Here is a 14,439-nt window from a genome sequence, read left to right as displayed (position 1 = left end):
TTTGACTTGGACAACAGTTGGTAAAATGATGAAGGATGTTCTGATCGAAGGATAGCCTCGAAGGATACTGATGATCCTTCGAGGTGCACGAAAGATATGGTTCGACTGATTAGACATCGAAGGATGATCCTTCGAGTTCAATGCTGATCATTCGAACAATTTGTGATCGATAGATGATCCTTCGGACCATCTATCGGATCCTTCGATCAAGATTTCATGGGCTGGGTATATATATACCCATGCAAGTGTTGAGTTTAGACAGACTTGATAGACACCAAGAGAGAGCACATCCGAGAGATAGAGCTTTGAGAGCATTCTGTCCAAAACTCACACACACACTTTGAGAGTTTACAAGTTAGATTTGTAAAGATTGTGCTTGTAACCGAAACCTTCATTTGCATTAATACAACTAGTGTTAATCGGTGAATCTTTGTGTGTTTGTGTTTGTAGGTCCCTATTTCGCGGAGGATTACGAACCTAAACCTTGTTATACAAACCTACTAGCGAGTGCGGAATCCAAGCTAGCAAGCAAACCGAGTTAGTAGCAAGTAGAGAAACAAACACACAAGTTCACCGATTAACACAACTTGTATTAATGCAATGAGGGTTCGGTTACAAGCTCAATGTTTACAGAAATGTTCTATAAACTCTCTAAGTGTGTGTGAGTGTTTCGGACAGAATGCTCTCTGTTCTTGTCTGTGTGCATCTATCTTCTGTCCTCAACACTGCATGGGTATATATACCCATATACAGCAGGTCTTCTCGAAGGATTCGATAGATGGTCCGAAGGATCATCTTTCGGATACAATGCTTTCGAAGGATAAGCAGGGACCTCGAAAGATCATCTTTCGAGGTCTAATCATTCGAAGCATATCTTTCGAGCACCTCGAAGGATCAACAGTATCCTTCGAGGCTATCCTTCGATACAGACATCTTTCAACTTATTGGCCAAGTCAAACTAGGAGGATAGTTGACTTGGTCAACTTACAGACTACCAAGGACATCGTATACATACAGACCGAATACAGACAAAGTACAGACACAAGTGCACCAACAAACTCCCCCTTGGCTGTAGCTTTGTCTTTATCTTCTATAGTTGTAGACTCGTCTCGAACTTCGACGGTCTTTGGTCTTCGAGTTATCAAAACTCTGATGTCCTTTCAAGTCTTCAATGTCGGAGGATCTTCAAAGTCTTCACGTCTAGAAAGCAGAGAGTGTATCAACAAACTACCCGTATCATGTAGGAAGTGTGTTGACAAACTCCCCCTTAACATAAGCTCCCCCTTGAGTTATGCTCGTGAAAAGACTTTATCTTTATGAAGTGAGATCCTTGTGGTGTTGATGATGGCCAGCGGCAACTCGATCATCTTCATCTTTTGAGCGCCTTCTCGTCGTGTCTTCATCCCAAAACTTGTCATCGACCATGTTCTCCTAGCCTTTAGAATCTGCACATGCAAGAAATCTAAACGCGTAATGAGAACAACTGCTTGGAATATAGTATAAACAAATGACATACGAATGACCATGTCATAATCAAACACCGTCCGACAGTTTGAAAGTTTAATAAATTTATCAATTTTAAATTTTAACTTTCAAAATCTGCAAATTTTTGACCGTTTATGAAGATTTAGTCAGTTCGGTTTTCAGTCAGGTTTCAGGTAACGAAGACTTGAGCTCCAACATCGTACGATCGAAAATAAAGTAGAAAGAAAATCTTTTTGGCTTTTATAAAGTTTATATTAAAACAAGCCTAAAATCTTTTTGGTATTTTTGAGATTAAAAGACAACAAGTTAAAATCCTTTGAGTGTTATCAAACGACATCACCGCTAATGTCGTGCTGATATGCACCAAACGACGAAACTGTTTTAAAAGAAGACAATAAAAGTTAAGCAGTAAACAAATAAATATATACAAACATTCTTTTTGCGAGTTTCGGGGGTAAGAGAATCATATCAGTGTACGGTCATGCCAAAACACTCTTGTTGTTCAGTTAGTTAACATTAAGATAAGTATCCTATAACAATTATCGGTATTGTTGTCCACTTAAGCTCAACTTATCAGATGTAATCATGGCGAGGGGATACGTTAAGGTATGATTTATACTTACCGACCGGTGTTCATCCACATCACGACACATTCCCGTATCAAGGTATGCACGAGAGTTCATCTTACCGGTGAGTATACCGATTATCATCTGTTTGACCGTATAAGCTGTGAGATACTCACTTATTTTGAATTGAAAACAAGCCCTATGTGATATAATCACTTATTGATGAGGAACTTGATTTTCGTATGCAGGAGGGCACAGGTGCAAGTCCGTGAACAGGTCAGTACTTCCGTACAGCAGAGAGACGAACTTGACACCCGGATAAATGTGATATTTTTATCACTTATTTGTTTGGACCTGTGATTGTTTATCACTTATTGAGGTCGAATGCAGTATGCAATATGTACACGTATGTATAGTATCATGGAAGATCTAGACTTGCGTCCCCGTTATTTTTCGGTAAAAGATACAACCATGATACCCAGATGATAAGCAGCATAAAGACCGAATATCTCAGAACTTCGGCAATCTATCAAACGAAATTTCGGTACTAAGACCATATGCCAATGAATGGTTCCCACCTGATCTTCAGTCGATTAAGATTTATATCACCCTGCACACTTTAAAATGATTGTGAGCCTACCGATACATCTTATATAGAGCTGCTTATCGTTTTTCATTTAAGGTTTAAAGAGGTTTGGATAGACCACTGATGTACTATCATTTTCTCTTTTGCTCTCCAGGAAACTCATTTTTGTTTTTCTATTGTTTTTGTGTTTTTGAAATTTTTCGATGTTTTTTGGATTTTCAGATTTTTGGATTTACTCCCCCTAAAATCAATAAACGAAGATAAATTTAAAACACACAAAGATATTTACAAAAATGATTTTCCGATGTTGGGTTTACTCTTGCTTGACCTTAATGCCGTTTACCAATAATAAAAAGTCAAATCTTGATTTGTCAAAAGCTTTGGTAAATAAGTCGGCACGTTGGTCATCGGTGTGGACCTTAACAACATCGATTAGCCTTTTCTCAAAGCAATCACGTATGAAGTGATATTTGATTTCGATGTGTTTGGTCTTTGAATGCTGCACAGGATTTCTAGTGATATCTAAAGCAGCAGAATTATCAACGTAAATAGGAGTAGTTAGGAATTCAAAACCGTAGTCCCGCATTTGTTGTTGGATCCATAGAACTTGGGAGCAACAACTTGAGGCAGCAATGTATTCAGCTTCGCATGTTGATGTAGCTACACACGTTTGCTTCTTGCACTGCCATGTAACTAGGCGATTTCCTAAAAACTGACATCCAGCCGTTGTGGATTTACCGTCGATTTTGCATCCGCCAAAATCAGAATCACTGAAAGCTACCAATTCAAAGTTATTATCCCTAGGGTACCACAGACCGGTGTCAGGGTACGCCTTCAAATAACGAAAAATCCTTTTGACAGCAGCAAGATGAGAGGCCTTCGGATTAACTTGATATCTGGCAAGCAGGCACGTTGGGTACATTATGTCTGGCCTTGATGCTGTGAGGTACATGAGAGATCCGATCATAGCGCGATAGATAGAAGGGCTAACAGCTTCTCCCTTCAAGTCTGGAGTAATTCCGTGATTAGTTGGCAATGGGGTACCAATGGGCGTTGCATCAGACATCTGGAACCGGCTCAAGATGTCACCAACATATTTAGTCTGATGAATGAATATCCCAGACTCCGTTTGTTGTACTTGTAGGCCCAAGAAGAAGGTCATTTCCCCCATAGCACTCATCTCGAATTTATCCTGCATAATGCGCTCGAATTCCCTACACAAGACATCATTAGTAGAACCAAAAATAATGTCATCAACGTATACCTGTACCAGAAGAAGATCTCCATCTTGTTCCTTGATGAAAAGAGTACAGTCGATAAGACCTCTACGAAAACCGTTCTCCAGCAGATAGTGTGATAAGGTTGCATACCAAGCTCGTGGTGCTTGATGAAGACCATAGAGAGCTTTGTTGAGCAACCAAACCCGATCGGGATGGACAGGATCTTCAAAACCTGGAGGCTGTTCGACGTACACCTCTTCTTCAACCACACCGTGTAAAAATGCACTTTTCACGTCCATCTGATAAACCTTGAATCCTTTGAAGGACGCATAGGCTAGAAAGATTCGAATTGCTTCGAGACGTGCCACTGGTGCATAGACTTCGTTGTAGTCGATCCCTTCAATCTGACGAAAACCTTGAACGACTAAACGTGCTTTGTTTCGGATAACAACTCCACGGTCATCCTTTTTGCATTTGAAAACCCAACGGGTACCAATCTTCTTGTATCCAGCAGGTTTCTCTACGAGCTTCCAGACACCCAGCTTCTGGAATTGTTGCAGTTCTTCCTGCATTGCTTCAACCCAAGCATTATCTTTCAAGGCTTCTTTCCACGTTCTTGGTTCTTCTTGTGAGACATAACACGCGAAGGACCAATCGTTTTGTTGCCCGGATTCTCGAATAGCTGCATACAAGCCTGCATTGTTGTTGTTTCGCAACATGTTTCTTGTTTGTACGCCACTTTGCACATTTCCAATGATGTTTTGTTGAGGATGGGTATTATGAATTCTTGTTTCTGGATTATCTGGAACTGGAACATTTATACCCAGGTTGTTAAGATTAAGATCAACAACCAATTCAAGACCCGGAATTGACGAAGAGGATGATGCAGTAGTCTCAGCTGTTCTATGTGTATCCACTGGAGGAGTACCCTCTGAAGTACCATGAACTGCTGTTGTAGGAGCTTCTTGATCTGCATCTAGAAATTCATCATCCTCTGAAGATTCGTTCAATTCGTTTGCATCATGAAAATCCTCATTGTTGAGAGTATTATTGTTCACCGAAGAAGATGGTTCTTGATTAACAAGAATTGGACGAACCACCGGTGAAACTGTTGCATTGTCACTCTCGAAAAACATCCTAGCCGCAGCATTTTCTTCAACGGCTTCAACATTGATCGAATTGAAGAAGTCATCGTACTCAAACATCCAAGGTTGACCCGGATTTTTGACTGGCAAGGTGTGTCTTTGTACTCTGACCTCAGACCATTCCTCGACCCTTTTAGTCTCTAGATTCCAGACTCGTAAGTTAGGGGTGGCATACCCAAGAAAGTATCCATCAATTGCTCTTGCCCCAAACTTTCCATTAGGATCGATGATCGTGCATGGAGCTCCAAACGGTTCTAAATAAGACAAATCTGGTTTCCGTTTTTGAAGAAGCTCAAAGCAGGTCTTGTTGTGTCTTTTGACTGTAAGGACTCTATTCAATGTGTAACATGCGGAGGCCACAGCTTCAGTCCAGAATGGAATGGGTAACTGTGACTCTACCAACATTGTCCTAGCAGTCTCGATCAATGTGCGGTTTTTACGTTCAGCGACACCATTCTGTTGAGGAGTATAAGCTGCACTAAACTCATGAAGAATACCCTTTGAAGTGCAGAACTCCGCCATGGAATGATTCTTAAATTCAGTACCATTGTCGCTACGTATCCGCCTAACCTTCAACTTATACAAATTCTCAATCTGAATGATCAAGTTTTTGATAATGCCAAAGGTTTCACTCTTGTGTGCCATGAACGCAACCCAAGAAAATCTTGAATAATCATCAGTGACCACGAGGCAGTATTGATCACCCCGAATACTTTTGTGCTTGACAGGACCGAACAAATCCATGTGCAAACGTTCAAGAGGAACTGCCACTGTGTTGATCTTCTTTGTAGGGTGCTTCTTCTTTGTTTGCTTTCCTTTCTGGCACGAAACACACACGTCTTGAAGATGGAAATTTTTGAGGGGAACACCATTCACCAATTCATTTGAAATCAAATGATTCATTTTTCGTAAGTGAATGTGACCCATTCGTCTGTGCCAAGAGATAGTGTCTTTTTCTGTGGCTTTGGAAACGAAACAAGTTGCTTGTGCAGACGTAGTAATAGCCTGGCTCATGTCAAGGACGTACAAATCATTTATCCTTGGAGCCGACAAGAGAATCCATTCTTTTGGAATTTTGAAGCCGGGTTTCAGCACATAACATCCATTAGCATCAAAGTGTACTGAAAATTGCTTGTCACAGATTTGAGAAACACTAAGAAGATTGTGATCAAGTTGTTGCACAAAATTGATCTTGTCAAAGCTGACAATCCCGTTAGATATCATTCCTTCACCCGTTATATATCCACCTTTATCTCCAGCAAAAGCAACATAACCTCCTCTAATAGATTTAACGTCGTAGAGAAGCTTCATGTCGCCTGTCATGTGCCTGGATGCCCCACTATCAACAATCCAATGACTACTGATAGTTCCTCCTGAAGCACCCTGCACATGAACTCAAATGAATTAGTTGGAGATGGGGACCCAAGCCATTGTGGTCTTGGGTCTTCCATTTTCATCAATGACAATAACTTCTTGTCTTTGATGGTTGGTGAATTGTGATGGTCCCCCTGATTCAGTAACCGATTTAGGTTTCCATGTCTGTTTTGTTTTACCAGAATCTTTCTTTAAAATTTTAACTTCTTGATTGTTTGAAATTGTAGAAGTTTCTGGTTTTACAGCAACAGATTGTTTTTGAACCACATCAGTTTTAATTGCTTTTTCAATTTTCTTGACCTGTTGCCTTTTCTGTTTCTTTTCCCTTTCTTTTACAAGGCGGGGATCTTGTTTTGTGGAAACAGTTGGCTTACGGTCAGCTTTGCCACGGGGATCATCAACCTTTCCTTTCTGCTTATGAAGATATGGGCAGTTTCTAATAATGTGCCCAATGGTTCCACACTCAAAACATGATCTTCGTTCTACAAACCCCGAAGAATCATGTGATCGTCTAGCCGATGATGTTGAACTTTGTGAACCCGAGGTACTAGGTTTTGAACTGCTTGGTTCATTTCTTTTCTCGACAATAGCTTTCTTGACAAAATCTAAGTTAGATTGATTTTCAAACTTTTCAATTTTGTCTGTTCCCGTCGATTTCACAAAGTTAACATTCTTCTTCTTCTTTTGGTTCGGCTTCTTGTTAGCTTGAGCCGGTGTTTTACCTTTGGGTTTGGTGTGATTTTGCTGTGTTGGCACTGTTGGCAATTTCTTATTACCAAATTGCTTTCGAACTTCAGCCTTTGGGATTGGAGGACACTGTGTGACTGTAACTTTAGGTCCTGCCTTTCCCAAGAACTTACTCGTCGAATTCTCAAAGACTTTGCAGATTAAGGATTGATTAACATTCTTAATGGGAAAATCTTTGTCTGAGTAAATTTTATCATCACCAACTAGAGTGTACAGCAAATTCACACTCTCCGGCTCTTCTGCAGATGAGGACTCAGTTGCAATAGTCTTAGCAGTTTGTACAGGGGGATCACATAGAATGTGATTCTCAAGAGGTATGTCCTCATTTTTGACTACCGCATCAGACTTTGCTGGGACAGTATCGTCAGATTCATCATCAGACGAATCAGCATCCTCAATCACAACTGGAGGATCTTGATTCTGTTCAGCACTTACAAATGTATCTGCTGACACATCTGAATCTGAGGATACTTCCTTTTGGTATCCGAGTCCTGCAGCAAACTCCTTAACATCTAGAGGCACAGAAGGTTCAAAGAATACCCTGTCCTCTTCATCAGGCATGGCGTCATAATTATGTCTCACTGGTGGTGGACACTTCTTGTAGCCTATGCATGTGACATCTCTCTTTTCCTTTTGAACGTCAATGATGTGATCTAACACATAGCTAGAACTCAAATAACTGTCTAGCTTGAGTTTGATCGCATCACTTTCGGTTTTCACACAAGCCATCTCTTTTTGCATACTCTCAAGGCGAGATATATACAAATTAATATCAGTTTGTTTTCTTGAAACCATTTTAGTCAGTTCTGTTTTATCCTTCTTTAATGTTTCAATTACTGACTTAAATTCTTTTTCATGGTTTTCATAAAACATGTTGGCTTCTGTGCATTTAGAGAGGTCCACAGTCAATTTCTGATTGTGGAGAAAGGTCACATCATATTTTTCTTGCAAAGCGTCATGCTTACTTTGCAAGTCACTCAAATTCTCATTCACAGTAGTATGTTTGTCTTGCAAGTCAAACAAACTAGCTTGTAAAGCATCATGTTTGCCTTGCAACTCAGACATACTTTTCTCCATTTCAGCACATCTAGCATGCAACCTAGCACATTCATCACAATTAACAGCAGTGGGTTCATCGACACATACCTGACTTGATGAACCGTCGACATTAGCCATAAAGGCTGAATGGAGAGAAGACGAAGTATAAGCAGCTTGATCCACCAAAATAGATCTTCTTTGAGTTTCTGCTGCAGCTTCCTCCAAGAGTTCATCAATATCTGCATCGATTGCTGCATTCGATGTCTCACCCACATAATCATCTCCAGAATTGGATGATTCTTCATCAGCACTCCTGCTATAACCAGAAGAGTCTTCATCTTCAGACGATTCACCACCACTGGCAGAAGATTCTCTACCACTGGTGTGAACCAACTCTTTCACAATTTGAGCAAAACATGCTGTTTCATCAGGAGCATCACTACCCAACTGGATTGACCAGTCACAACCTTCATCCACCTGAACTGCAAGTGCTCGGTTGGTTTGGATATTTGCAGGCACCAATGAACGCTCAGTGTTTCTGTTCTGATTCTGCTGGTTGCCTCGGTTTCTGAAGGGATTTTGATTCCCGTGCTGTGCTGGCTTTGTACATTCCCTTTTAAAATGGCCCCGTTCACCACAGTTGAAACACTTAACAGCCTGCTTATCGAACCCATACTTGGTGTCTCGCTTACTTTCCAAGCTGGTTCTGCCAGTACTTTCCATCCAATCCTTTGCTCTTCTCACAGCACTCGCAAAGGCCCACTTGATGTCCATCAAGTCCATCTCTTCCTTATCAATCTGCCTGTAATCTTCTTGTGTCAGATTAATGTTTCCAATCTGACCTTCTATCAACCCACAGTACGCGCTCACTACAGTGTTAAGCAGCTCCATGTGTTCCTTAGCTACTTCTACACTGATTTTAGAGAAACTTGACGTGTCGAGCTGTACTGTACTTGACTTTGATTGTTGACCTGCAGCAGATGATGTTCCTCCATAACACGCATATTGTGGTTGTTGAGCAGGAGGAGGAGGAGGTGGTTGTATTGGATTTCCATACAGATCTGTGGTTGGAGGCGGCTTTACAGGAACTTGCACTGGATTGCCATACATATCCGTGCTTGTGACAAACGCCGTTTGAAGTGGAGCATGTGAACCGGCTTTTGCAGATGAAGTAGTGGAGGTGCCATAATACATCTCTGGATTCTGTGGCACTGCAACTCTCTTTGCCTTCAACGTTTCTTCCTGATCCTTGTTCTCCAGAAGCTGCACGAAATCATTGATATTTGTAGTTTTCAACGTTCCGTTGTACTTCAAGATTTCCAGGAAGTTATTCCATTGAGGAGGCAATGCATCAGCAAACTTCTTTACCACCTCTGTTGGAGTCGTTGTGACTTCAAAGTTGGTCAGCTCAGTAAGTAGGTGATAGAAACGGCTTGTCATATCTCCCAACGACTCCTTATCCATACATGTGAAGCCATCGAATTCTTTCTTCAGTAGATCTCGTCTTAGTTGACGTGTGGCTTCATTACCTACTCCTCTTGTCTTCAATGCATCCCACAGCTTCTTCGTAGTCTTGAAACTGACGAACTGATGATAAATATCCTTGCTCAGTGCTTGAGTGAGAATAGCGTATGCTTTCTTTTCTAAGTCATACGTCTTCTTTTGATCATCAGGAAGATCGGCAAATGTAGCTGTCGAAGAAGCAGCAACCTCGATAGTTTGATCGAATTCCGTAGTGAACCGCAACCACAACTCTGTATTTTGACCAAGAATGTATGTATGGAAGCGATCAACCCATCCCGGATATTCATTAAGATGCATCAACTTTGGAGGCCTGTTCAAACTTCCGGTTTCACTTTCGCTTAGTAGAAGACTTTGAATACTCGGAGTTTGATTTGAAACAAACGCCCATTGACCAGCTGGAGTGGCATTTGTTTGTGAGGATGTAGATACCGGAGATTCGGCCCATGATGGAGATTGACTGGTATTCATGTATTTTCCACTGTCTGGAGCCGGATTTCCCCACCAACTCGGATTCATGATAGATAAGCAAAATAAATGCTAAGTAAGAATGATCCGAAAGATACACAGCCGAAGGATCCTGGTCGAAGGATCTGAAATCACAGAAACTTGTTAACAACAAACTGACCACAATCGAAAGATTAATTATTGTTCGAAGGATCAACAGTACTCGAAAGATTACTGTTGAGTCTCGAACAATGATTTCGAAAGATTCAAGAGCTCGAAGGATTCTCCTTTGAAAGATCCTTATCTTTCGAGCTAAATCCTTATCTTTCGGACACTTGTCTTTCGAATAGATTCCTTTCTCGAAGGATATGATTCAGACTTCGAAGGATGGGTCGAAGGATAACAATCTTTCGAGCCTTCCTTGATCGACAGATGTCGAAGGATAGTCTTTCGATGTCGAAAGATATCTTTCGAGACCTCTGACACAGACTGATCTGATGTGAAAGGTTGGTGAAAAAGGTGATGGGTTGGTGAAGTACTTTCGGCAGAAAGGTATGTTCTGCACACAAATCTTCACCAACTTTTTGACTTTCAAAAACAATGCCCAAAAATGGCAAACCTTATCTTCAACACCAGTCACCGGAATTTTGAACCGGAATATAGCCGGAAAATTCAAAATCACTTAAAACAATTTTTCAAGTTACCCAACCCCACTTTAAACACTCCTGGTTAGTTTAGACACGTTTTTACTCAAAGAAAATGCAAGAAAACAAGTAAAAACAGGTGCAAAACCAAGTGTTTCAACACACCAAAACTTGTAAAAACCCGGTTTTAAACAAGGTTAAGAGCCTTAGCTCTGATACCACTTGTAGGTCCCTATTTCGCGGAGGATTACGAACCTAAACCTTGTTATACAAACCTACTAGCGAGTGCGGAATCCAAGCTAGCAAGCAAACCGAGTTAGTAGCAAGTAGAGAAACAAACACACAAGTTCACCGATTAACACAACTTGTATTAATGCAATGAGGGTTCGGTTACAAGCTCAATGTTTACAGAAATGTTCTATAAACTCTCTAAGTGTGTGTGAGTGTTTCGGACAGAATGCTCTCTGTTCTTGTCTGTGTGCATCTATCTTCTGTCCTCAACACTGCATGGGTATATATACCCATATACAGCAGGTCTTCTCGAAGGATTCGATAGATGGTCCGAAGGATCATCTTTCGGATACAATGCTTTCGAAGGATAAGCAGGGACCTCGAAAGATCATCTTTCGAGGTCTAATCATTCGAAGCATATCTTTCGAGCACCTCGAAGGATCAACAGTATCCTTCGAGGCTATCCTTCGATACAGACATCTTTCAACTTATTGGCCAAGTCAAACTAGGAGGATAGTTGACTTGGTCAACTTACAGACTACCAAGGACATCGTATACATACAGACCGAATACAGACAAAGTACAGACACAAGTGCACCAACAGTGTTTATACTTGTCTCATCCCGGTTTGCCTACTAGCTTGGATTCCGCACTCGCTAGTGGGTTAGTATAACAAGGTTTAGGTTTGTTCTCGATCCTCCGAGAGGGACCTACAATGACAACAAACGTTCCTCTTAAATTCTATTCTATCATAATAAAACAGCAACAATAAGTGATAACGTTACTCATATACCCTAAATATCATATGAAGTTTATTGTAAAGAAACACAATTAAATAAATAAATAGATAAATATCGTATGAAAACTTACTGTAATAATATCAACTCTCAAGTTTCTACCATAATAACTCTAGGCCCTCTACAACTTAATGTAACAAGACTCACATATCAAATTAAATTCCATAAATTCTATTGTAACTTTATTCAGTCCCCGTCTTCTACTTTGAAAATCTTAAGATTAATGGTAATCATTTAGTGAAGTGGGGCGTTGTGGGGTAAGGGTTGGTGAAACATAAGTGTCCTCCCTTAAATAATATTTAAGTTAATTTGTTCGTACGTTATATTCTCATAAAGTATACACAACAAATCTTAAATTCATAATTATTACAATTAATTAACAGTATGATAGTCTTGGAGAGAGATATATACGTACACACACATTATTTTTTCCTAGAGTATTTTCTTGATACCCTAATACACTTTATTAGGGCATTTGCTATAACAAAAAGACACCAACTTTCTACTCTAGAAGAAATCTAAGGAAACCGATCTATCAGGTTGCATGTATATGTAAAACAGTAAATGTGTATTGAGATGAATTTGTCATAATTTCTTTATGCTTCTTTTCTTTTTAATCATAATCTAATCTCCTCTAAAGTTGGAGAAAATCCATAAGAATATCAAAAAGGTACATCTGGAGGGAGGAGACAATTAAACATTTGTTGAAGACGATGAATGAACCACCTTGATTTGTTGCCAACCCATAAGGCAAAATAAACTCCTCCTTGCAAAAGATGGTGGATTTGATGCTTCTAGTTGTGGTGGATCCAACCATTGACGCATTTGCATTTCTTGATCATCATCCCACCTCCCAATATCCATTTCAGAACTAGCCCTTATATGTTCCTTCGATCCATCAAAACGGAATGAGAAAGACCCTCTTGATGACCTCCCGATCGCGGCGCCTATCGTTGAGTTTGCCTTTTGTTTCTTCCCTCTAAGCCAAATCTTGGACACCGAAAAACTCTCCCTCTTGCTCTTCCCATTTCCACCACCACCTCCGCTGCTACCACCACCAAGAACTTCAATTCCTTTGAAATCTATCCTAGAATCACCACCACATTCGGACATTGCAGGGCGGTGAGATGGAGTGATTGGAAGAGAAGACTTCTTGCTTGCTTGTTTCTTCATTTGGGTCCTAATTGGTACTTGTAAATTTGAATTCTCATTCATTACATACTCAAAAGACCCCATTGAAAAACACCTCCTCCCATCAATTGTTTGCTCACTACTACTCTCACCACCACCATCCACATTCTTGTACTTCCCAAGCTTAATAGTAACAACTTTCTCCTTATCATCATCTTCTTTCACCACCTCACCCTTATCAACTTCAAAATCTTTATTACTCAAATGGGAATTCACTCTTTGGATTGATGAACTATTTGGAGGATCAGAACTAACACTTTCTCTAGAAGTCTCAACACTCCCAGATTCAAGAACAAGCACAATTGGTGAACAAGTATTATTTGGAGTAAAATCAGAAAGCAAACTACCTCTACAAAGAGGACAAGTGGAGTGAGACAATAACCATGTATCAATACAATCCATATGAAAAGCATGACTACACTTTGGCAATAACCTAAGCTTATCTTCACCTCTAAACTCACACAAACACACAGCACAATCAAAAGGATCTTTCACACCAGTAATAGATTTGTAACTGAAAACAGGCAATGTGTCAATGAAAGACTGGTCAACACCTGAGTCATGGAGATGAAACAGTTGTTGTAACTGGCCTTGAAGTGCAGTCACATTATCAAACTCATCTGGATCTCTATCAACGGGCCTCATAAGGTATCTAACAAGAAGATGAATCAACCCAGAAAGGAAGAAGATGATAGCAAGAATTATGATGATGAGTAGAACAGTTGGACTCACCTTGTAGTTCAGATTGAACACGTGTGATTGGCGGCTGGTGGTGGCCGGAGTTTGTGGTGGCGGTGGTGGTGGGGGGAGAGGTGGCCGAGTGTAAAAGCTGTAAGGTCTTTCATAGTTAGAAACAAACATTTTCCCATCCATATTTTTTTCTGAATTTTGTGAAAACTGAAAGATCCTCATCTCTTAATCATCTTTTTTGAAGAATCTACCAAAGATCTTGTCAAGATTTTTGAGTTGAGTGTTTGGATTGAGCTCTACAGGTCAGTCTGTGTGTGTGTGTGAGAGAGAGAGAGAGAGAGATGAACTATGAAAGTGGAGTACTGTAGTAGAAATAAATTTTGCATCCAGAGAATCAGATTTCAAAAATGGAGAGGAAGGGCAATGCATTTATTGATGGATAGCCTCAAATTGAATAACTTTCTCTTACAGGAAGAAGGATTAAATGTACTCTTTTCATTTGATAATTCTAAGTTTGCTATTTATTGTATCTTTTATGTATATGTATATATTTACAAGTCAAGTTTCAGTTGAACTATGTTTGCTATTTATTGTATCTTTTATGTATATGTATATATTAACAAGCCAAGTTTGAGTTGAAATAATTTTATAGAGAAAACCAAACCCTTATATGTGTATTCAAAAATCACATAGCTTATATCTCGGCTAGGAGAGCTATTGGCCAGATTGGTCACCGAAGATCCTAGTTACCCTTTGA

The 14,439-nt window shown here is 40.1% G+C and overlaps 1 protein-coding gene across 2 annotated transcripts; it reads right to left on the bottom strand.

The window, feature by feature from the left end:
• Window positions 1-12,350: 12,350 nt before the first annotated feature.
• LOC110877476 (RING-H2 finger protein ATL13) lies at window positions 12,351-14,174 on the bottom strand. Of its 2 annotated transcripts, XM_035977324.1 has the most exons (2): window positions 13,725-14,174; window positions 12,351-13,644 (listed from the first exon to the last, which is right to left on the bottom strand). In XM_035977324.1, exon 2 carries the CDS (start codon window positions 13,635-13,637, stop codon window positions 12,495-12,497), a length of 1,143 nt encoding a protein of 380 aa, XP_035833217.1. In that variant the 5' UTR covers window positions 13,638-13,644; window positions 13,725-14,174; the 3' UTR covers window positions 12,351-12,494. The 2 variants fall into 2 exon arrangements, with proteins under 2 accessions (XP_035833217.1, XP_021981314.1); XM_022125622.2 differs by having other exon boundaries at window positions 12,351-14,173.
• Between the last annotated feature and the right edge of the window lie 265 nt (window positions 14,175-14,439).

The sequence above is a fragment of the Helianthus annuus genome, chromosome 9, assembly GCF_002127325.2.
Source record: "Helianthus annuus cultivar XRQ/B chromosome 9, HanXRQr2.0-SUNRISE, whole genome shotgun sequence".
NCBI classification, from domain to species: Eukaryota; Viridiplantae; Streptophyta; class Magnoliopsida; order Asterales; family Asteraceae; genus Helianthus; species Helianthus annuus.
This window is presented reverse-complemented; position numbering and strand designations above follow the sequence as displayed.

What these genes read in the sequence shown, in the direction of transcription:
- LOC110877476 (XM_022125622.2), bottom strand. Translation starts at nt 13,904, where the DNA reads ATGAGGATCTTTCAGTTTTCACAAAATTCAGAAAAAAATATGGATGGG.